This window comes from Schistocerca gregaria, chromosome 2 (genome assembly GCF_023897955.1).
Source record: "Schistocerca gregaria isolate iqSchGreg1 chromosome 2, iqSchGreg1.2, whole genome shotgun sequence".
NCBI classification, from domain to species: domain Eukaryota; kingdom Metazoa; phylum Arthropoda; class Insecta; order Orthoptera; family Acrididae; genus Schistocerca; species Schistocerca gregaria.
This window is the reverse complement of record NC_064921.1, coordinates 632,698,955-632,724,249: the sequence shown is the minus strand read 5'-3', so window position 1 is coordinate 632,724,249 and position 25,295 is coordinate 632,698,955. Positions and strand designations below refer to the sequence as shown.

The window sequence follows — 25,295 nt, the reverse complement described above, 5'->3', positions numbered from 1 at the left end:
GCTGCCCTGACATGGAGCCAGTAGGCCACTTGAGTCCAGGACCCAGACCCAACCCCCGACACACCATACCTTCCAGCAACTTACAAACAACCTTGGTAGGGCCGATGGGCCGATAGCTATCCCCATCAAGTGGTTTTTGACAGTGTTTGAGCACCGGAATGATGGTGTTGTCCCACCACTGCGATGGAAAGATGCCATTGCAGCAGAACCGGTTGAAGATGACGAGAAGATGACACTTTTAGTCATATGAGAGATGTTTAAGCATCTCACTATGGATCCGATCTGGCCCAGGAACAGTGTCTGGACAATGTGCAAAGACACTGAGGAGCTCCCATTCTGTAAATAGGGGGTTATATGGTTCTCTGTGGTGTGTAGTGAACGAGAGGACTTTCCCTTCTATCTGCCGTCTGAGAATGCGAAAGGCTGGTGGATAATTCTCCGATGCAGAGGTTCGAGCATAGTGCTCAGCAAAGTGCTCGGCACTCATGTCTGTGTCGGTAAATAATACACCATTCATGTTAATGCCAGGGATACCTGTTGGGGTCTGGTATACCCAAAAACATGGCTGATCTTTATCCAGACTTTGGAAGGTGACGTATAGCACCCACGCTCTTTAATTGCCTCAGCGACTTCCAGGGACCACCAAGGTTCCGACTTTTGCGGGGGCACCCCAAAGAACGATGGACTGAATTTTCCATTACAGAAATGATCATTGTAGTTACCTGCTCAACCAAAACATCGATGGCACCATGTGGGGGAGAGTCAATGGAGACAGCAGAGGTGAAGGGTTCCCAGTCGGCCTTGTTGAAAGCCCATCTGGGTAGGTGGCTGTGAGCATGATGCCAGGGGAGTGACAGGGAGATGGGGAATTGGTCACTACCACACAGGTCACCATGTGCACTCCAAAGGATAGATGGGAGAAGTCCTGGGCTGCAAAGCGATAAATCAATGGCTGAGTAACTACCTTGAGCCACACTGAAATGTGTGACGGCCCTAGTATTTAAGAGGCAGAGGTCGAACTGAGGTAGTAAAGTTTCGACATATCTGTCTCAGCCAGTAAGCACGGTGCCACCGCACAAGGGGGTTACGAGTGTTAAAATCTCCCAAAAGTATGAAAGGTCTAGGGAGTTGAGCAATAAGTGGAGCCAATACGTTCAGGGGTACTGAACCATATACATTGCAGAGTGTTATTTCCTGTGTCGTCCATATCCTAGCAGCCATAGCTTCAAAAGAGGTTTGAAGGGGCACAGGCATACAGAGTTCAGGACATACACACAAACTCCATCTGACACTCTATTATACTAGCCACAGTTCTTGTAATATCCCCTGTAGCCACAAAGGGCAGGAACCCGCATTGCCGGGACCCAGTTATAGGTTAACATTGCCGTAGCTCAGCCAGGTGGTGGAAAAAATCGCCGCAATTCCACTGGAGGATAATGTGATCGTGAGGCTGGGAAGGCATGGAACATTCAATGAGGCCCTTTACGCCTCAGGGTCACTTGCCGCCACCGACTCATTTCCTCAGCAGTTTGTAGCCATTGTGTTTGGCAAGATCTGAATTCTCAGTGGACGCCAGACTCTGCACTCCATCCTACTCTGCACTCCATCCTCAGAGGCAGAGCTTGTAGGTAGCTGTGGTGCGGGTGAAACTGCAATTCCCTTTGTCTTGGGGTCTTCTTTTTGGGCCTCTCTCGCTGCTCATTGGGTTTCTCTGGCTGGGAGGGCTTCACCGATTCAGTCTCAGGGACTGAAGATGATCATGAAGCCCTACAACCAACTGCTTTTGGGCACTTCAGCCACTGGTAGGTGTCATTTTTCTCACTAGCAGAAATCTGGGAAGAGTGTGACCCAAGGGACCCCTTCCTAGCGAGAGGAGCCGAAGAAGACTTACGCTTCTCCAACGCAGAAGTGGAGACTGATATCCCCGATGGTTGGGGGGGGGGGGGGGGGGCTGCAATGCTCCAAGTTATGTGGTGCAGGAGCAACAGGGAGGGAAGTGACCCCCACCATAAAGGGGGCGGGTGTAGTCTTCTGGCTCTAAGAGCCAACTGGAATTCGTGGAACTGATGGGGCTATAACAGTTCTCGTAGTGGTGGCGTAAGTGGAAGTCATAGCCACATGATGGAGGTGCTCAAATTTCCTTGTAGCCTCAGTGTAGGTCAGCCGATCCAGGATCTCATATTCCATGATTTTCCTTTCTTGCTGCAAAATCTTGCAGTCTGGTGAGCAAGGGTAATTATGCTCTCCGCCATTGACACAGATTGGAGGCGAGGCACATGGAGTATTGGGATGCAAAGGATGTCCACAATCTTGACATGTGACATTGTAAGTACAGCGGGATGACATATGGCCAAACTTCCTGCACTTAAAGCACCGCATCAAGAGAGGGATATATGGCTTGACATCACAGCAGTAGACCATCACCTTGACCTTCTCGGGCAAATGTGGCACCCTCGAAGGCCAAGATGAAGGCACCGGTGGTAACCTGATTATCTCTCAGACCCCTACAGACGTGGCAGACAAAATGAACACCTCGGCGTTTTAAGTTGGCTCGTCATCAGAGTGAAAAAGAAGGTCCCCATGGAATATAATACCCTGGACCATATTTAAGCTCTTATGAAGGGTGATGGTAACACAAACATCCCCAGTGTGTCACAAGCAAGTAATGCCCATGACTGGGAAGAGGATGCCGTTTTTATTAAGACTGACCCTGATCACATTTTGGACAAGCCCTCCACCTCCCCAAACTTGTCCTCTAAATGCTCCACAAAAAACTGAGGCTTCATTGACAAGAAATATTCCACATCAACTCAAGAAATATTCCACATCAACTCTCGAACATACAAGGTACCGGGCTGAATAAGCTTCGCTGCCATCCTTAGCCTGGCATTCCTCTCATGGTGTGGCCAGGGGGGAGGGGGAGGGGGGTAGGGTAACGATTTGAGGTCATATTGTTTAGCATTGAGGCTATACCTTGACCATCGGCAAGAGATGATGTCATCCGTCCTGATGCCACCCACTCCGACCAGGGGCCCTCCTCACGGGTGCCACCTGGCTGCAGCAAAGGCCACCTGGCAGGATGTCCATTGCTGGGAGTCCCAAAGCCCCGGGGTGACTGGCATATGTGGGGAGTTAAAAGCACAGGCATCAACAGAGCGATCCCTGTGTGGTCAGGGAGCTACAGACAACAGGGTACATAGTGGCTCCACCACAATGGACTAGCTGGATATCAGGTGCAACCAAGCAAACAGGTCTATTATCATCATCAGCGCAGAAAACGCGCCCAGGAGGGTGACCTTGCCCAACAGCTGGAGAATGAGCAGAAGTGCAGATCCACAGTGACGAAGGATGTGAGATGTCTCAGCGCATGATGAACCATGTACGGCACCCTTTGCCAACTGGCTCACTCTTCGGGAAAATTTGGAAAAATGGAGGTCAAACCCAACGGAGGACCATCAAATAAAGGCCAAAACAAGTGAGACTCCTTTAAGTCTCCTCTTATGACAGCCAGGAATACCTCAGGCCTATTCTAACCCTTGAATCCACAGGGGGAGTACTGTTTGACTGGCAGTCTTTATCAATTCAATTAGCCCCACAAAACAGAGAGCATCGTTTCTGATGCAAAGCAGCATACATCATTAGTACCAACATGGCCACCACCTGAAGTTGACTGCACCCTGTGCTCTTCATGGCATCTGGTAGGACCTATTCCACATCTGAGATGATTCCCCCTCCCCCCTCAATATCCCACACTCTCTGACTGCCTGGATCTTCCAGGCTACGAGCCTTCCTCTAAAACAGGACAAGTGACTTTGTCAGCCACATGTAGCATCATACAACCCTATTTCAGTGAACTGGTGATTCCTCTCAAGCCTCACCCCCCCCCCTTCCCCCCCCCCCCGCCCCCCCCCCCCCCCCCACACACACACAGGGAAGTCTTTCACTGCCTGCTACACCTCGAAATGTAGAAATAGGCACATGGGATAAGGCATTAAATGCATCATTATAGAAGACATAAGCACCAGACCCAATGAGCAATGCACATGCTAAACTGACAACCGACAGCACAATTTACTAAGTCCGGAAACTAACCGGGTAATGACAATGCTGATCAAAACACAAACATACGCTAGTGAAGGCCAGAGCACATATGGCAAATTTTCAGGACAAAAAATCATAGTACAAGTAGAATGTGACTCAGCAACAACTTGGTACTTTCAAAGAGGTACTGCAGGTTAGTGTTGTGAAACATATCACTTTAGTAAAACAATGTCTTGCACACTGTAGTACTGACAAATGATCACTGGCATCAGAAAAATGTTTTAGTTAGGATAGTGAGTTTAAAATGCATTCTGTTTGGAAGACTCATTAGGTCTATGCATGTATTCTGGTGATACTTGATGCAACAGCATTTCTTTAAGGTGGGACAATAATAGCTGCTTTATAATGCTTCATACCTGCTTCTTTGGACAGTTTATTCTATGCAGTCTCGTCCCGGCATGGAGATGTGCCACATGCCATAGGGCAAAAGTACCATGACAATGGCTCTGTGTCATGAGAACAATAGAATATGTTCAAGTGTCATTATGATTCTAGAGATCTGTCATTCATGTCCTGTCATATGGAGTACATATATCAGCACGAATTATTGTAAAATTCTTCCGATTATGAACAAAAGTCAATATACAAGTGTTTCTGGAGATAAAGTTTGGATCATTCAGTAGGGGTCTAGAACTGAGTAAATATTTCAGCCAGCAGCATGGAAGATGCAGAGGTAACTAAATCCATAATGATGAAGGAACTCAGAGTTATTGATCATTTAAGTAAAAGATAGAAGATCAGAATTAATAAGCTGTGGTGATCATAAAATTTTATCATACTACATACACTATGTGACCAAAAGCATCCAGAAACCTGGCTGAAAATGACTTACAAGTTTGTGGTGCCCTCCATCGCTAATCCTGGAATTCAGTATGGTGTTGGGCCACCCTTAGCCTTGATGATGGCTTCCACTCTCACAGGCATACATTCAATCTGGTGCTGAAGGTTTCTGGGGGAATGGCAGCCCATTCTTCACGGAGTGAAGCACTGAGGGGAGGTATCGATGTCGGTCGGTGAGGCATGGCATGAAGTTGGTATTCCAAAACATCCCAAAAATGTTCTATAGGATTCAGATCAGGACTCTGTGCTGGCCAGTCCATTACAGGGATGTTATTTTCATGTAACTACTCCGCCACAGGCCGTGCATTATGAACAGGTGCTCGATCGTGTTGAAAGATGCAATTGCCATCCTGAATTGCTCTTCAGCAGTGGGAAGCAAGAAGGTGCTTAAAACATCAATGTAGGCCTGTACTGTAATAGTTCCATGCAAAACAAGGGGTGCCAGCCCTCTCCATGAAAAACATGACCACACCATAATGCCACCGCCTCCAAATTTTACAGTTGGCACTACAGAAGCTGGCAGATGACGTTCACTGGGTATTCGCCACACCCACACCCACACCCAGCCATCGGACTGCCACATTGTGTACTGTGATTCCTCATGCCAACAACATTTTTTCACTAATCAGTCATCCAATGTTTATGCTCTTTACACCAAGTGTGACATAGTTTGGCATTTACTGGCATGATGTGTGGCTTATGAGCAGCCACTTAACCATGAAATAGAAGTTTTCTCACCTCCTGCCTAACTGTCATAGTACTTGCAAAGGATTCTGATGCAGTTTGGACTTCCTGTGTGATGGTCTGGACAGATGGACGTCTATTACACATAACAGCCCACTTCAACTGTCAGTGGTCTATCAGTCAACAGATGAGGTCGGTTTGTACACTTTTGTGCTGTACATGTTCCTTTACATTTCCACTTCACTGTCACATCGGAAACAGTGGACCTAGGGATGTTTAGGAGTGTGGAAATTTGGCATACAGACATATGACAAGTGACATGCAAACACCTGACCACGTTCACAGTCCATGAGTTCTGCAGAGGGCGCCATTCTGCTCTCTCACAATGTCTAATGACTACTGAGGTCACTGATATGGAGTACCTGGCAGCACAATGCACCTAATGGGAAAAATGTATGTTGTACGGGGTGTCCGGATACTTTTGATCACATAGTGTACACTGTTCAAACAAAAGATCAGATCATTCTGGCAACCGATATTCTGGCACTCCAAGTGAAAGGAGCCAGAAAATTTCAGAGCTGGAAAAGCGAAGAAATTGATAAGAGCAGAATCAAGCAAAAACACAAATTAAGGAGGAGTAACAATTCTGAAGAAAAATCTCAGTGAAATATATTGCTGTTGTCTTTATCAATGGTATCAACTTGCAAGTCAACACCAGCACTGTACTGAAAAGGCATTAAGAAGAACTGTGTAGACAATGAGCCATCATTAAATCCATTGACTACAATTATGTCGAAGAAAATTTTAATATGTCAACAAGTTGGAAGATAGTCAACTGCAACTTGTAAGGGTACTATGATCCTTTCAGCAGGCTACAAAGACACCCCATCAGCTGATGGTGATCATGTCTGCAGCTTATCTACCTGCAGCAATGACAGCTTAGTAGTGTAGTTCACCCATCACATCTTTCCAGCTTCCTGTCAGCATCATGACACCAGAATCCATGCAAGCATTGTTTGGTGAGTTGTTTTTAATCCAAACTGAGTTTTGCTGATGTGGTGGTGGTGGTGGTGGTGGTGGTGGTGGTGTGTATATTAGGACATAATTTGGGGTGGTTTTGAAATTCGAAAGTTTGTTACTTAATCAATGAACATGTCAAAGTACTATGATACTTGAACACAGACTTAGTTATTTTATTCATAGCAGTAATTTTCCACAATATTTCAGTCACCAGTTGCAAATAAATTTTTATTAGACTTTACCAGTTTTGATAAATTAATTTGTCATCTTCAGAAGCTGTCAATATCTTCTCCATGAAAGTATAATGCCATAGTATGTCCAGAAATGTACATATTGTATGTGATTATTTTAAGCACTAATTGAAAATTTACAGTAACTGAATCACATTTATGTATCTGTTGTGCTATATAATTGTGTTAATTGTAAGTCTATTATTAATACAATTGAATACTTGTACTAACCAAAAGTACTGAGCAATGGATAAAGAGTTATTTAAAACTCTTATGGAACAATCTAATGTCCAGTTTATTGCAAATAATACAGATTTAAAAACAACTAAATGCAATTATTGCAGGTCAAGGTATTAATTTTGGGAAGTCTTTGGTGGACACACAAGAACAGAAAAATGCTGAATTAAATAGTACGAAAGAGAGTACATATTCCACATTAAAAATACAGGATGTCACAAAATCTACAGCTGGCTTGCACAATGTATCCAAGTCAACTGTAGCAATGATTAGGTTCTTTAAATCATTAATGTGACTGATAAAATATCAGAAACAGAAGCTATTATAGTAACAATATCAAGGGAGTTACATTTTGGCATAACTTAACGATCTGATTTTGTAGTGAATCCACTAATCACAACCTTTAAAGACCGCCCCTGGTAGCTAAGTGATCAGTATGACAGAATGTCAATCCTAAGGGCCTGAGTTCGATTCCTGGCTGGGTCGAAGATGTTCTCCGCTCAAGGACTGGGTGTTGTGTTGTCCTAATCACCATCATTTCATCCCCATCGACACACAAGTCGCCAAAGTGGCATCAAATCAAAAGACTTGCACCTGGCGAACGGTCTACCCAACAGGAGGCCCTAGTCACACGACATTTACATTTTACAGACTTTAAATATTGAAAGAAAATGAACATTACACATGAATGTCAGAAAATGAACATTAGACATGAGTGTCAGTCTAGATATTCCAATGCTAGATAAACATTTACATGAGACTGACCTCCGTGTTGCACTTTCTCGACTTCAGATGAAGATATTAGCAATTTATGTGAATTTCAACAACTTGCTAAATATTAACATGCCTCCTTCGACGGAGGTTTTCATTATTCAAAACATAAGGGAAAAATTATCTGCATTTGATGAATGATTACAATTAAACTGTTGGAACACTTATATGACAGGTTTTAGCCAACAGTTTTGCAATAATGTGCCTATAATCATTTGGTGTTAATTAGTATGACTGTACAGTATTTTCATAAGATTAAACTATCATTACTTAGAGTATCATTCAGTAAAGTGATTACTCACAAATAGTGCAGATTGAGTTATTGCTGTATATTTTCATTTGCAATTTTTCTTCTGTTCATTATTGACTTCAGATATTTTCGGAAAATGAAAAAGATACAAAAGGGCAGGTAGGCAGATGGTAGACAGTCTCATACATACATTAAGCAAACAGAGGTATAAGGGTTGTCGGAGAGATCTGCAATATCTTTCGTGATGCCACAGGCACGCTGGAATGAAAATTAGGAGCCTTTTACATGAGGAGAAGCCTTGTACTTATCCGACTACACAGGATGACTAATATTTCAATTTCTGGATGAGAAGAATTTGGAAATTTGTGGTAAGGTCTTATGCGACCAAACTGCTGAGGTCAGCGGTCCCTAAGCCTGCACACTACTTAATTTAACTTAAACTAACTTATGTTACACACACCCGTGACAGAGGAAGGACTCGAACCTCTGACGGAAATCTGTATGAGAGTTTCTTATTCTCCAACTAACCTGTTTTCTATGAATTACAGCTCCTTCGATTATTTTCTTATGCATTCATTTATTTATTTATTTTAAATTGTATGTAGTTATCTTACCTGAATTTAAATAATACAAATTCCTATCTACAATTATGCAAAGTTACCAAAACACGAGGAAGGTCATAATCATAACTAAAATAATAAAACACAAGACAATAACGTGGTAAAAAATACTGCCATTAATGTCTCTCTCATTCTCTTGCAGGCACTTCCTGAAAACAATGTTCTTATAGGCAGCAATTACTTATAGCGGTTCACGATATATCTCGCACCTTCATCTTTGTGCCATATCTATTCTGAGTAACAAAATTTGTGTCAACATTAAATAATTTAACAAAAAATCAGTTATTTTGTTTGGAGAACCATCTTAATGAGTGCTGATCATTACCAGTGATATGTTGAATGGGGGAAGAAATGAAGATGTACCGATATACAGTGCATATAGCAATTGATGTGCTTACTTTCAGCCCAGATCCTGATCAAGTCTAAGTAAGGACATTCAGAACCAAAAGCAGGATAGTACATTGGCAATAAATATAAGTGGCTATTTGGGGTCATGTACCAAGGCGTACGCTTATGACACAATTGCTGAGGAAGCTCATTAACCATGTACAGGTTCTAAGCAAAATCACAGACACCAGAATACACATGGGGTCAGGTGCACACGGATTGTGAGCTATGATATCACAATGAACCCTCTCGCCTTGCCGCACTGCATTGAAGTTTATAGGCATACACCACACACATTCAATTCATACACAGGTGTCACTTTAATCAAGATTTTCCATGTTTTAGTGTATTATTATTATTATTATTATTATTATTATTATTATTATTAAGCTCTATATTAGTAAGTAGGTTTTCTTTCTTTTTTCCTTTTTTAACAAATGTGTTGGTCAGTCTTCTTGTTATTCTTTTTTTCTCTGCCTGGTCAAAATATAAATCACTGGATACTTCCATTTCATCAAAGCTAAGACCTATGTTTCATACAAATTTTCTTAATAATGTTTAATTTTCAAAACACTACAGCTTAAATCAATAAAATTTGGTGGACTGCTACATGGCTTGAGGCTTCTTTTTATAGTGACTTTACTAGGAAGAGGGTGTTTCAATACATTGCTGATAAAAGGTAGTGCTTTATAAGGTATACGATGTAAAGTTGGAGCCTTTGCAATACCTTCAGATGACCGCTTAGTACACTGTCGTTTCATAAATACTTGTAGTCAACAGTCAGAAAAAGAGTTCTGAATCATTTTTTGAACTTGTTTTAATTTCAGCAACCCAGCACTACAACATGGAAGACACTCCTCTGCCTAAGGTATTTTATTTCTATTCTATTGTATGTGGCTTCAGCTGCCAGAGACTAAAGTCGCGCGCGGGTGTGTGTGTGTGTGTGTGTGTGTGTGTGTGTGTGTGTGTGTGTGTGTGTGTGTGTGTGTGTGTGTTTTTTTGACAAAGGTCTTGTTGGCCAAAAGCTTATTTGTGGCAGTCTTTTTGTTGTGCTTATCTACAACACAGCATCTACGTTACATAGTGAGTCGCAACTTTCCTTTTCATAATATTGTTATTTCCATTTCCATAATTTCTAATTGTTGGTGTATGCATGCATTGTTGCACTGACAGTAGTGCTTGTTTTCACAGTTAAAGTTTTGTGTAGCAGTTATTTCTTCATTAGCTAGTAATATATTTACTTGTAAAGTATCTTCTATTTCTTTACAGCAGCTTTGTTTTCATGCCCGAATATTTTTGTCTTTATTGAGCTCATTACTATGCCCTAAATCGGCACCACAGGATGTTCGATTTAGAGTGGAACAGCATCAGTCTTCAACTTGCATTTCAAAGGAATATTTGTCAGTTCACTTTTCAAATTCCATTTATAATCCAAATCAGCGAAATGTATTGATCAGACAAGAGTATTTTCAACGCAAAACTAATTGGCACATTTACAAGCATTTATCTTTTTTTGTTTCGTCTCATTGTTTTCAGGAAATATACGAAACTTAATTCCTAACTTACTAACTTGTGTGTAGTAAAACAGGCAATCATGAAGAAAACCATTATTTGTCGCATGAAAGCTTACTCTAAAAGATCCCTCAACACAATGATAGTTACGGTGTAGCTCTACTCAATCGCCACTCAGTAAAAAATTCACACTGCCGTAAACAACCTTGTTATCACTTGTAAGCATGATTACAACACAATACGTTATGGTAATCGCGAGCTACTGAGCTCTGGTTGGGTTCACTCTGATGTCAGCACTGGTAGCTTGCTATTATGCATATCATCCATGATCACTACCATGTATCCACTGCCTGTGAATAAAATAGCAGTAAATTACCTTAAGATATATGAGGAAAGACGAAAATAGAGTGGCAGACAATGATTAAACAGGATACTATACCCTTATATACAAACTGCATAATGAATTTGGTACCAGGTAGGTGGACCGAAGGATAAAGAATGACACTATTACTGTGTAGATTGATGGCTGTTTAGGGAGTATTCTTCTGTGGATGGTTGTGTATGAGCCTATAGGATTAGGATACCACTGATTTTGAGGCTTACATGTACTTGACAGTTCCTATAGGATCAGAATACTATTGATTTTGAGTCTTACTACAAGGTTACAAGTATGTGAACCTACTCGAGTTCTGGGGTCTATTGTGTACACAAATTTAATAAAATGAATGCTAAGAAACAAGTTTCTGAGGTTTGTGTACTGCTCATAAAGTATGTAACAAAAAATAAAGAATTGTAGTATGAAAGGTAATGAAAACTGCTAGCTCTTCTGAGTAAGTGATTCTTCTAGTCTGGTGACAGTACCACAAAGAATAAAAAAAATACTACAGTATTATGAAAATGATAGACTACTACTTACCACATACCAGTTATTTTGAGTTGCAGATGGGCACAACAAAAAGTCCACTATCACATAAGCTTTCGACCAGAACATGTTACGAAGCATGGAACCAGAATTCAGTGTACAAAACAGTTCTTTTTATAAAGCAAGAATGTCTAAAATAAGCTTTCTTATCAATCTAACTGTGGATAATGCTCTACTTTTAGTTAAAGTGCATTTATCAGGTTCTTGTTCATAGGGTTGTTTATCCAGAATTAGTGAAATAAGCTAAGAATTTGTTTTGATCAAATTGTGGTAGTATGAAGCAGAGATAAATCAAGATATCAGACATGAGAAATACCTCAATGAGAAGCAAAACTGTTTGGGTTAGGTTGGCCTGCAGGCCAAAGTGCACATGAGGGACCGAAGGAACAAGTTGTCACACCCCAGGATCACTTTCTGTCACTGATGGAGGTGGATCATTATCAAAAAGTATATATTCTGAGTCTGATGGCATGGAAGAATCTGGTGTCTCTGGGATCGACAGGGAAGACTTCTGAGACCTCCTTTTCCTTCCTAACTACTTTACAGAGTTGGGTTTCTTGAAAGTGCTTACTCGCGGTAAGGGGTAGGAACGGAAGAGGAGTGGGCAGTTCTGAGACCCACAGTCCACAAGTTCTTCAGCCACCGGTAGGTGTCGCGTCATAGGCCTGTAAATTGCCAGGAAGAAGGATCTTTCCAGAGGATGCGGCCTGTATGGCTAGACGCAGTGATAGGTCATTGAAGACAGTGCTGCATGAACCACAAGAGGATATGATCTATCTCCCCAAAGAGGATATGATGTACCTCCCCAAACGCTAATTTATTTGCTCGACTTACAGAAGTCAATTTTGGGTGAAAGGAGGTAGTAGTACTTGCACTGCTAATGACATGGCCACAGTAGTGGCAAAATGCAATATAACTTGGATGGGAAGAATGTGATCATACTTTTTCCGCACTTCAAAACACGAGATGTGACTGGAGACTTTAAGTTTCTTAATTAAGGGATCTTTCATTGAAAATTGAGGACAGAGATCACAGCTGCACTTGACACAGAATAGTGATTTCTCACATGGTAAATTTTCATGAAGCAGCTGACTAGTTACCACAAATTCAGTTTTTCGTACAAAGGGATGACATACACCAAAACCATTGATATTTAAAGCATAAAATCAGAGGTAGGAAATACGGCTTTATATCACAATGATAACAAAGGTTTTAACTTTCTCAGGAAACAAAACACACTGAAAAGTGAAAATGAATGCTCTGGCATAAACCTCGTTTTGCAGCACAATGTATATGATGAATGGAAGGAACACACTCACTTGTCTGAGTTCTCACATAAATACTCTCCTGTCTGCAATATTACGTCCCTGTGAAAAATTAAACCCCATACGATGTTCAGGCTCTCATGGCATGTTAACAAGACAAGTGTGTCATCAAGTTCTTGCAAAAAAAAATAATGCTTGGGACTGGGTTGGATTCATTGTTTTACTTAAGGCATAACCACTTCATAGTTCACTGAGGGAAGAGATTTCTCCAAGTACTAAGTAGCAGCTTCAGAAAGTGTCATACATGTCGTCCCATGCTAATACCATTACACAACAAGTGTGTTGCATTGTCAGAAGAGTGTCCATTCAAAATCCATTTTTCCATTGGTGTTGTGAGTAGTTAGTAGTTCACTCCACTGCCAATTACAAAGGATGCAGCAGCAATACAGCTGGAGGTATCAGAACTACAAGAGGTCCACATACTAGAAGGACTGAAAATGGTAGTACAGCTATTGAATTTTAGAAATGCAGGAGAAAAATACCTCCAACCAAAGATTGTGCCAAGAGACTTACATTTTTGGGATCTATTGTACATGAATCCCTGTACTCCGCACTTGAATCACTAAATATAGATATCACTCTAAACTAACAGATGAACATTTAATTGAACTTACATGAACTGCACTCACCAAATATCAGCAATAATTGAAACAGCTTACAGCAAAACTGAACACTTGCAAAAGGACATTACAGTGGCTTCTTATTTCTTGTTATGTAATGAAATGTTTAGTGATGTTAGTTTTAAAAATAAATGTTTCTTTGCTAATGACATAAGAAATAGAGTGGCTCTCTTCAAATAAATTTCATAAATTTACAGCTTTCAAAGGTAAAAAAGTTAGTGACCAGTCTGCTCTGTAAATGACCAGGTGTACAAAAGTAATTGTAACCTCACCATCTTTACAAGTGATGCATTTGCCATTGCCTGTAATGTATGCCCAGAAAAAAAATGCCCAAATATCCAGTCCGATGTGGATAAGGCTTTGAAGTGTTGAAAAGATTCACAACTTGTGTTAACGGTACAGAAATGGAAAACTGTGCACTTCACAAAACAGAGAATAGTAGTATCGTATGACTGCAATATCAGTCACAGTACCAACTCTCACAAATGCATGAGAGTAGGAATTTGTATGGATATGAAATGGACTCAATCTTAAGTAAAGCAGGTAGCATACTTTGATTCATTGGCAGGAGACAGAGAAAACGCAGGAATGTCTACTTAAAATGTTTCGAGAATCAGTATTAAATGAAGAAAATAGGACTACACTAAAGCCTTCTGAAATCTGTAAAGCTTGCGATTGGTGACAAGAACTTGTTAAAGAAAATATATTATACTGTCATTTGTTTGTACAGTAGCTGAGGTAAAAATGTTTGCAGGCATGGTCCGTTGTCTGCTGGACACATACTGAAAGCATTACCTGCAAATCTTTTCTTAATGTGGGGCTCCATAATTCTGAACTGAAAAAAGTTCAGATATTTAAACCAATACTGTTTCTCTCTGACCATCGTCAACATTAGTAATCAAACAACACTGTTTACAGTACCAAAATTAGTGTCATTAGTAATTGATACTGACTTGTGCTGTCAATTTTTTTGCTTAGAAACATTGTGCTGAAGCAGTCACCAGTTCATCGCAAGTGCTAAAAACTGGCAATTTCAGTTCTGATTATGTGAAATGTGTGAGTATTTGCTACCTCTGTGCACCAGTACTACTTGCATAGCTGTTTGGATCTGATGATGGCAGTTATGTAATGAGTAAAAATACACTGTACAATCTAAACAGTACTATTTCAAAATAGTCCATAACTATGGCACACTCATTTAAGGATTTTATTTAACAGATTACTTCACAATTCAAGTGAGACAGGAGGCTGCTCCTCCACCCACCCCCTTCCCCCAACCCACCTATTAGCATTTAAGAAAAAGGTTTAGAGACATTAGCTATCATACTTACCCATCAAACGAGCATGAGGTGATAATTAGTAGCATCACACACAATGCCCACTCAATTTAACTAGTTTTTTGGAGATCTTGTTTCCTGTAATACTACTGTATTGTATTGCATTGCATTGCAGTGCATTGTATTGTATTTGTCTACAAAACAGCTTGTGCATAAGACAATGGGCAAATCAGCTAATTTGCATACAAGTGAAAATAAGCCTAATGTGTGTCTGCAACATCCAAAAGCAATATTTAGACACTATATTTGTTAACTGGTTAGTTGTACTTGCCTGATGAAAATATTTGTTAATGGTATTAACTAATAGCATAGGGAAAGTGTTTGTGTGTTGTTCTTTGCATCCAAACAACAACAACAACAACAACAATAACAACAATAATAATAATAATAATATACTTAAAGACTACCTTATCAAAAGTAAACATGTTGAAAATCATGGCTGCAGTACGGTCATTAGGTTTAAATGCAACTTGTGGCTGGTTGTTGTTTAATTTATAAACATTATATTAGTCTTTAGGATTTCTGTACTGCAGTAGCATGAAAGGAAGAAATGAAATTGATAATGACATTTTTTTAGGTATCTAAGCTAAATGACTCTGAAGACAAGCAATTGCTCAGAAATAAATTCTTGCAGTGTCTAAACTACAGCTCAAACAGCAGAGTCAGATGGTTAGTTCAGCATTTCAGAAGGAAATAACATTGTAAGTTCACAGTATATACTGATGTTCATTATTCAACACCCAAGAGTTACTGAATAGGGTGTGTGTACCTCACATGGAAGGTAAAGACTGCACCAACTGTGACATGCTAAAGCAGTCAGAGTAGCAAAGCATCCTCAAAACTGCTCATTTTGGGAATTTACTCAGGTCATAGACAAGAAGTTTTCATCGGCTGAACTCAATGGTAAACAGGTTTGTAAATAATTAACTGATTAATAGTAATATGTTGTCTTTAGGTCAAGTCATTTACATTTCCTTTTCAAAATTACACACACTTTCATCAAAATAGTCTTTAAACATTTAAAAATATACCACAAATCTACTAAATAAAATAAAGGAAGCACATAAATTACAGATGTTGTGGATAAGCAGGTTAAAGTCATAGTTACGCAAACACTGCAAGTCATACTAGTACATATACAGAGTGAATCAGCACTTCGACAAACTTTTGAAGGTTGTACAGAATTATTTTCCAAGCATTTTGGGACAATGGACTCATGGTCTCCAGCGTCTCTTTACACAGCAATTTCATTTTATCTGATCTCTTACTCCTTGTACCAATATTGCATTCAAAATATCTGCAAAACAGTGTCAATGTCAATGGTATAAACAGTGTGCGTTGTTTTGAAACAAGCTTGTTCCATTCACTTGTGGCCAGCAGTGTCAGTTGCACATTAACAGCAATACACAGCACTTTGGTACACAGCACTTTGGATAGGTTCATGGATGAAGACTTGCCCGATATGCATCTTGTCTATGGGTTCACTGAATTTTGCAACAGAAAAACAGCCCAATAACCCTATGCTCAGCTGTCCCTACAGCAACAGCAACCAATTCATAGCAGTTTTGCATCTCTACATAGGGGCCCAAATATTATAGGGTCCTTTAGCATAACTATGTTTTGGTGTGTGGTGTCACCGCCAGACACCACAGTTGCTAGGTGGTAGCCTTTAAATCGGCCGCGTTCCAGTAGTATACGTCGGACCCGCGTGTCGCCACTATCAGTGATTGCAGACCGAGCGCCGCCACACGGCAGGTCTAGAGAGACTTCCTAGCACTCGCCCCAGTTGTACAGCCAACTTTGCTAGCAATGGTTCACTGCCTACTTACGTTCTCATTTGCCAAGAAGATAGTTTAGCATAGCCTTCAGCTACGTCATTTGCTACAACCTAGCAAGGTGCCATTATCAGTTACTATTGATATTGTGAACTATGTACCGTCAAGAGCGACATTCATCATTAATGGATTAAAGTTAAGTATTCCACCAGCTACGTCCATTGTTTCTAAATTCTAATTTCCTTGTCCTGTTCCAGACCTCGCATCAGCCTGCATGAGCTAAATCGCGTGCCTTTCGGCCTCCTCTAGTAACACGGTGTTGGCTCTCCTGCCAACCACAAAATTGGCGACGAGTAACAACCGCATTCTTATCGATGTTGCCCTGATTTACTTGTGTAATGGCTTCACCACAATCTCCAGATGTACTGTCCGAATTTTATTGCTTACCAAATCAGCACATGCAGGCCTTACTGGATGCCCTTGGACAGCTCGTCCAGGACCAACGTGCAATGCAAAACAATGCGGCAGCAGCCGCTTCACCGCTAACGCAGCCACAACACGCTGTTGCACCAACTTTTCGACCTTTTGATGCTGCACTGGAAAGCTGGACGGAGTGGTCACGCTAATTTGCATTCCACCTTGCCGCCTACAGAATTCAAGGTAACGAGCGGCAGCCTGTTTAGTTATCTTCAGTCGGGGTACAAACGTACCGTGTGATAGTCAAATTATTTCCCCAACGCGATGTAGCAAGTCTGTCCTACGAAGAAATTTTGTCTGCATTAGATGTATATTTCAAAGAATCTGTCAATGTAGTTGCGAAAAGGCATACCTTCTTTCGTACTAAACTTACGGCACTTCAGACTAATCGGGAGTGGGTTGCAACCTTGCAAGGCCTTACTAGGGATTGTGCTTTTGAGTGTCAATGTGGACTCCCTTATTCAGATACTATGGTATGTGATGCAATTGCACAGAATGTTTCTGATGTTCGTATAAGGGAACAGATTTTGAAACTAGTCAATTCCTCCCTTCAACAAGTGATGGACATATTGGATCGGCAGGACACACTTGACTTTGCTCAGGAATCATTTGAAACTTTGCCAGCAGTGTGTCAGGTTAACCAGCCCGCCGGGCAAGCTTCACGGAGCAATAAACAGCCCTCGCGCCCGGCCACGTCGCTGCAGCCAGGCTCTCAGCTACATGTGCCACGCCGGCAAGCAAATGCAGTGATCAAATCATGCCCGCGGTGTGCTACTAAACATTCGCATGAGAATTGCCCGTCACGCCAAGCTATTTGCTTTTATTGTAATAAAAAAGGACATGTTCAGAGTGTTTGCCAGAAAAAGCTCAGATCGGAAGCTCAAAACCGTTCCAGGCCCTTTGCTTCACGCCAGAATCGGAATCGAACCAAGGATACTCAGGCTCGCGAAACTTCGCCCATGGAAATTCATGTAGTTCATTCCACTCCGCGCAGTGCCACTCTCTCTAACAGTGATTGTGTTCGTCCCAAAAATAGTGTGCGTCGACATCACCGGAACTCCCGTCAAGTTGCAAGTGATTATGTACCAGTGTCAGTTCACGTTGCACGAGACAGTCGCTCTTGTCGTCAGCAGTACAATAAACTTTTTGTAGACTTGGACATTAACGGCAAAGCGATACCATTCCAGCTCGATACCGGAGCTGCAGTTTCACTGATCAATCAAGACACGTACAAACAGCTAGGCACACCTCCGTTGCGAGCCGCAAATGTTAAGTTAACTAGTTATTCAGGTCAAGATATTGTTGTGTTAGGGCAGTGCAGCCTTCTTGCAACATACAAAGGACAAACAAACCTTGTGTCATTTTACGTCCTTTGTTCTTCTTCTGCAATGAACTTGTTTGGTTTCGATTTATTTCAGTTGTTTAACTTGTCTATAGTAAATCAGGTCCTATCAGTGAACCAGACGGTGCCTTCAGACAGTGTTTCTCGTCTACGCGAAGAATTTGCAGGAATTTTTGCTCCGGGCCTCGGTTGCATTAAGAACTATAAAGCACATTTGAAACTGAAAGTAAACGCGCAACCAAAATTGTTCAGAGCGCGCAATGTTCCCCACGCATTGCGTGATGATGTCGCAAAAACATTACACGATTTGGAATCACAAGGTGTAAAATTGAACGTGTGCAGGCTTCTCTCTGGGCATCACCCTTAGTAATTTTGCCAAATTTTGGACTTCAACGCAACAGTGAATCCACAACTAGTGATTGCAACTTTTCCTTTACCCCGCCCGGAAGATCTTTTTGAAAAACTGTGCCCGGGTAAATATTTTATGAAGTTGACCCTCGCAAAAGTGTAATTGCAAATACCGGCGGACAAAGAATCCTAGCGCATTTCGGTGGTTAACACGCATCTTGGGTTGTATCAATTCAAACGACTGCCATTCGGGTATGCATCCGCCCCTGCGTGTCTAAGCAAATATCTACAAACTGTTTGTGAGTCGGTCCCTACTGCAGCAAATTATCTGGACGATATTGTGATCTCCGGAAAGATGGAAGAAGAACATTTGGCCAATCTCAGAACATTATTTCAGGTCTTGCAACAAAATGGTCTTCGCTTGCGGAAGGACAAATGTGTGTTTTTTGCTTGTGACTTGCCATACTTGGGACATGTACTCAATGCCTAAGGCATACATCCCAGTCCAAAGCACCTCCGTGCCATACAAGACTTGCCGTCACCACAGAATTTGAAGCAGCTACAGAGTGTGCTGGGAAAAATGAATTACTACCATCCCTATGTGCCGCATGCCTCCTCCATTTCAGCTCCGCTTCATCGCTTACGCCGTAAGGGTGTTCCGTTCATCTGGACGACGGAATGTGAATGCGCCTTTCGCTAGTTGAAATCGGCGTTGCTTTCCAATATTTGCCTTACACCATTCGATCCCCAGGAGCCCCTCTTGTTGATGGTGGATGCATCGGATTTCGGGATTGGTGCTGTGCTTGCGAACAAAGATGGATTGCACGATCGCCCTATTGCCTTTGCGTCCAAATTGCTCTCGTATGCTCAAAGAAATTATTCACAGATCGAGAAAGAAGCATTGGCTCTCGTATATGGTGTTACAAAGTTTCATGATTTCTTGTATGGTCGTCACTTTACCATAAACACAGACCACAAACCTTTGACATCGCTTTTTCATCCGACCAATCCTGTACCTCCACGTACAGCGCAGAAATTCATTCGCTGGTCTATTTTCCTCTCACAGTACCGCTATGATATCTTGTATCGGTCCAGTGCTAACCACGGAAACACCGATGCATTGTCCCGCTTGCCTGTTGTTGAGGATAGGGCATTCGATTCCTCCGAACTTGCTTGCATGTTCATTGATGCGGAAACCGATGACGTGGTCGAATCGTTTCCGATTGATTTGCATCGTGTAGCTACAGCCACAGCTGCCGACTCTGTCCTTGCTCCCATTCTGCGCTTTGTTGCTACGCAATGGTCCTTGTCAAAGTCACGAATCGGGGACCCGTTGGTTCGCCGACTTTTTGCTCACAAGGAGAGACTTTTTGTACGACATGGTGTTTTGCTGTTGCGTTCTGATAATGGTCAGTCCAGGGTCGTAGTACCACGTTCGTTACAGTCCTCTGTCTTACAGCTTCTCCACCAAGGACATTGGGGTATAGTGAGAACGAAACAACTTGCTCGTCAGCACTGTACTTGGTTCGGAATCGATGCCACGATTACGAATATGTGCTCTTCTTGCATGGTGTGTGCCGAACAACACTCAGCACCACTGCGGAAATTCTTTGCATGGCCAAAAGCCACTTCCCCTTGGCAATGCTTACACATAGATTTTGTTGGTCCATTCTGGAATGCTCGATGGTTGGTTGTGCTAGATTCATTCAGTAATTTTCCTGTTGTTGTCCGGATGTCTTCCACGACGTCATCTGCGGCCATCCAAATGTTATCCGCTATCTTTTGCATTGAAGGTCTTCCACAGACTATTGTTTCTGACAATGGCCCACAATTCATTTCAGCAGAATTTCAGTCATTCTGCAAGGCCAATGGTATTCAATATCTGACGTCTGGGTCGTTTTCGCCACAGTCAAATGGTGCCGCTGAACGATTGGTCAGGGCTTTCAAGTCACAGATGTTGAAGTTGAAAGAGTTGCATTCTCGGGAGGACGCGTTCTTGCTCTTTTTGTCCTCGTATCGCTCACAGCCCCGAAATGGTCGCTCGCCAGCTGAGTTGTTCCACAGTCGTCATCATTGAACCTTGATGTCTTTCCTACACCCGCCGCATCAGGTTCCTGTGCAGCGGCAGACACCTGCTTTTGCTCCAGGCGACATTGTCTACTATCGCCATCTGCTTTCAGCGACGGTGCCGTCCGGTTAGCGCCCCGGGGACCCATCTACTGGCTCGCCTCAGCCCCAGGTGTTACTGACGCTGCCTTCCATTTTGCCCCATGGCGACGCGCCGCCGCCTGTTGTCCCGCCGGCGACACCCGCAGTGGAAGCGTCACTGCAACTGCCAGGCGCCTCCCTGGGTCACGTGCCGCCGATCACTTCTCGTGACCAGTTGTCTTCCGACATTGAACTCTTGCCCACTCAGGACCATATGTTGTCTTCGCCCGTCGGGTGCCCAGGCCTGATGGAGGTCGGCCCTTCGGCACCTCCTGTCTCTCTACGGGCGCATACACCGCATGTTGGCGTGCACCCTGGAGCAGGTTTTCAGGCATTTCCTAGCTCCCCGCGGTCCGAATGGCAGGGTGCGGGTGGCACAGCCTCGCCTGTTGTTAGGCTCCCCACCTCGTCGCATACGTCAACATGGGGTCCTCCCCACGGCGGGCGGAAGCCTTATGCCACAACCATACGCCACTTTGCAGGGGAGGAATGTGGTGTCACCGCCAGGCACCACACTTGCTAGTTGGTAGCCTTTAAATCAGCTGCGGCCCAGTAGTATACGTCGGACCCGCATGTCGCCACTATCAGTGATTGCAGACCGAGCGCCACCACACGGCAGGTCTAGAGAGACTTCCTAGCACTCGCCCCAGTTGTACAGCCAACTTTGCTAGCAATGGTTCACTGCCTACTTACGTTCTCATTTGCCAAGAAGGTAGATTAGCATAGCCTTCAGCTATGTCATTTGCTACGACCTAGCAAGGTGCCATTATCAGTTACTATTGATATTGTGAACTATGTACCATCAAGAGCGACGTTCATCATTAATGGATTAAAGTTAAGTATTCCACCAGCTACGTCCATTGTTTCTAAATTCTAATTTTCTTGACCTGTTCCAGACCTCACGCCAGCCTGCATGAGCTAAATCGCGTGCCTTTCGGCCTCCTCTAGTAACACGGTGTTGGCTATCCTGCCAACCACAAAATGGTGAATGCTCATCACTGTTGTGAAAGTATTTTCATAGAAACAAAGATAATTCCAGTAACAAAGTTGAACAGATTCAGGCAGGTAATTATGATGTGTGCTCATGGCATGTCATGAGCAAGACACATCACTGCTCCCAAGTTGGGTAAGAATAGTCTGAGAAACACTCTGCTCCCTTGAGGATGCTTGTGTGGCACTCTAGTCACTTGATCTTAACATCAATAAGTACATTTAGAATGCCACTGGTCAAATATGAACATACCTTAGACCCAGCACTGACCGATCTCTGAGAGTTGTGGTCAGTAGTTGAGTGGTCACAGATCAAGACAGCTTAACAAGCTTTTCAGAGGGTTGTAGAGTCCATGTCACGACACTTCACTACAGCCATCAGTGCCAATACCATGCATAAGAATATTTTAAGATAAAGAATTAATTAGGTTTGTAAAATTATTCACATAATAAGGGTTGAAAAATACCTCTTCTTACAAAAGCATCCAGAAAGTTTCTGTTGATAAGTTCCACTGCAGGTACAGCCAAAATTCTGTAGTAAGCACAGTCTTCCAGCAGTGCATCTACAATTGAACTTGGAACTGATAAAGTATCTGGTATGACCACAGATATCTGAAAAATGAAAATAAACAAAATGGACTATTTGTACAAGCTGGATTTTTTTCCCAGCAGCAATTAAAATAAGATTCAATATATATGAGTGTCACTGCAAAAGATTTAAGAGCTACTAATTTTCTTCTGAGAAATCTCAGCTTTACATCTTTTGGAAGACATTTCTACTATGTTTTATTATCACTATATATTACCAACACACTTACTAAACGGCTGCACAGACATACCCACAGTAACCCATCAAACAAATACTTTAAAAATAAATAAGGTTTGTCCATTTATAACACTTGACGCACCAACCTGTTATAAAAGTATACTAATACAAGAGTGTCACTACCAAGTCAGCACAAGATATTAGTATTTTCACTCAGATATAATCACAGCCAGAAGAGTTACTGCAACTTTCTAAAAGATTGTTTGGCAAAATTGATGTCTGGTTATGAGGTATGCAGTGCCTATCTCAGTAAATCTAAAGGATTTGCCTTTGACGGTAATCCCCCAACCCTTCCAGGAAATACTGGGAAAAATTAATTGAATTTACTAGCAAATGACATGAATTCCGTTATCCTTTGTCTCCCAGCCATTGTGCTCGCGAATTTAAACAACATTTAAGATTATTCATTTCATGCCTAATTATACTCTAAATTATCCTTGCCTTACCTTCAATGTTTTGTATCTTTCCTCATAGTACACGGTTTTTGCCTTTATGATGATGTGGTGAAGAATTTTGGAACATTCCTTGTTATACATAATCAAGTAATGATTGGAGATAGTCACCTGGTCTACACAAATTTGGTTGGGGGTTAAGGGACTAAACAATGAAATTAGCACCCTTGGTCCATGGGTAGTTCATCAGGAGTTAGTGACATTCATCAGGAACGTGTTCTGATGATGAAAGTACACAGGAGTAGTTAATTCAAAGCAATGACTGTAGCACTGATGTCAGAGCTGAGAAATGATCTGTGTGTGGAGAAGTACATGGGTTAGTCCAGTACATAGGTCAGAGCAGACATGAGGTCTTTACGGCTTATCCATGACGTGAGAAACAACAGCTGCCTCCCACCCACACCAAGTTGGTTGAGGATGAAGAATTCCTTCTAGTCAGGAGATACAGAACAAGTGAGAAGGAGAAATGTAATGGACATCAGCTGGACCATTATGTTTTATTACAAACACAATTATAAAAACAACATCAGAGAAATAGGTAAGGGAGCAAAGGGGGTGGGGGAGGGGGGCAGAGTCCCTGAGGCTCACCATATGACAGCAGCGGTCTCACCCTCAGCCACCCCACTGCCCCACTCCTGATCCATTATAGTCAAGCCATTAAAGAGCAACCACTATTCAGTAGTGTGCTACCCCTAAAATGGAAAATAGGGTTCGGCAGAAAAAGGCAAATTGCGTCTAAAAGCAGTTAAAACAACACCACCCACCTTGCCCCCATAGGTAGTGTAATGGGATGAACTGTACAGTGCCTGGAGTCATGGATGAAGCACAAGAAATAAGGATCGACCACCAGTGGTCATTGCCCAGTCTGCTCATCACCCCTCAGCAGCAGCAGCAGCAAAATGCTTCCATAATATTGTTCTGTGTGTCAGTGCCCCAGTGCCAGCCTTCAGAAAGCTACTTATGACTGACGACACCCAGTTTGGTCACTGCCTCTGTACCAGTCCATTTCCACGTGACACCCAAGTGTGGACACTTCCATAATGTCAGCCAGTAGCAGTGACATTTACATTCCTCCCGGACCAACTGTTGTCATCAGCCAGCTGGGAAACATAGCTGTGCCCAGCCTGCATCAGCTGCAGCCTTTGAGTCTTCACCATAATTATGTTGCCACCACCACCACTGCCGTCCCCGAGTGTCAACCAGGGACCACAGCCTGACTGCCCAACCTCTGGAAGCCAAGAGTGCTGCCATCTCAACAAACTGCTCGCCAATGTACTTGCTGCTGCCCCATGACCAGGGCTTTAACAGATCACCTACCAGCAATCTGCCACCTGAGTCTGCCAGCTACCCACAGCCACTCTTCAGCCTTTGGTTCAGAGTCAGGCTCACATCACCGTTGACTGCCTCACACTGCAAAGAGCCAACTGTGATGCATTGGCTGCCACCATCAATTCGCCTTCCAGCATGCTGGCTACGCCAGCTCAACACCACCCTCTCGGCAGCGTGTGTACTTCACATGCTGTGTCTATCAAGGCCACTGCTACAAGTTCGAATATTATGAGTCGATGCTGAACAGCACCAGATGAGTGGGTATACCTGAATGACTGCCAAAGCTGACTGAATTAATAAGTACTTTTATACATTTCTCTCTTATTTCTCTGAAGCCACTTGTTATCTGCTACATTCTGAAGTAAAAAGTGGGATAGTCTGGAGAGGAAGAAGGTATGCTTCCTTCTGATAATAGAGGTCTGCAAATGGTGACTCAACTACGACAGCAACATGTGTAACTAGCCGCTCAGGCTTCAAATTTTACTAGAGGGATCCTTATATTCTGGTATCTTTATATCCTTGTATCCCTATTTTCCACTATGTCAGTTTCTGACTCAGTTGTCTTTAGTAATGGTTGAGAGCCAAGCCTTTAACACTTGTGACGTGTACTCAATGTTATTTACCAGGGCGCACAGTCCGGTGCAAAAAGTTTCACAAGGTAATTTGTTGGGTTTGGCATTAAAAAAGAAGTA

At 42.5% G+C, this 25,295-nt stretch overlaps 1 protein-coding gene across 2 annotated transcripts in view; it reads right to left on the bottom strand.

Moving 5' to 3' along the window:
- Positions 1 to 25,295, bottom strand: part of LOC126334650 (ribonuclease P protein subunit p40-like) — a 216,631-nt gene that overhangs the window by 173,589 nt on the left and 17,747 nt on the right. For both annotated transcript variants that reach the window (XM_049997097.1, XM_049997096.1), the window contains exon 2: positions 22,464 to 22,608. In XM_049997097.1, coding sequence (XP_049853054.1) covers positions 22,464 to 22,608 — 145 coding nt within the window. The remainder of the gene's footprint in view (positions 1 to 22,463; positions 22,609 to 25,295) is intronic.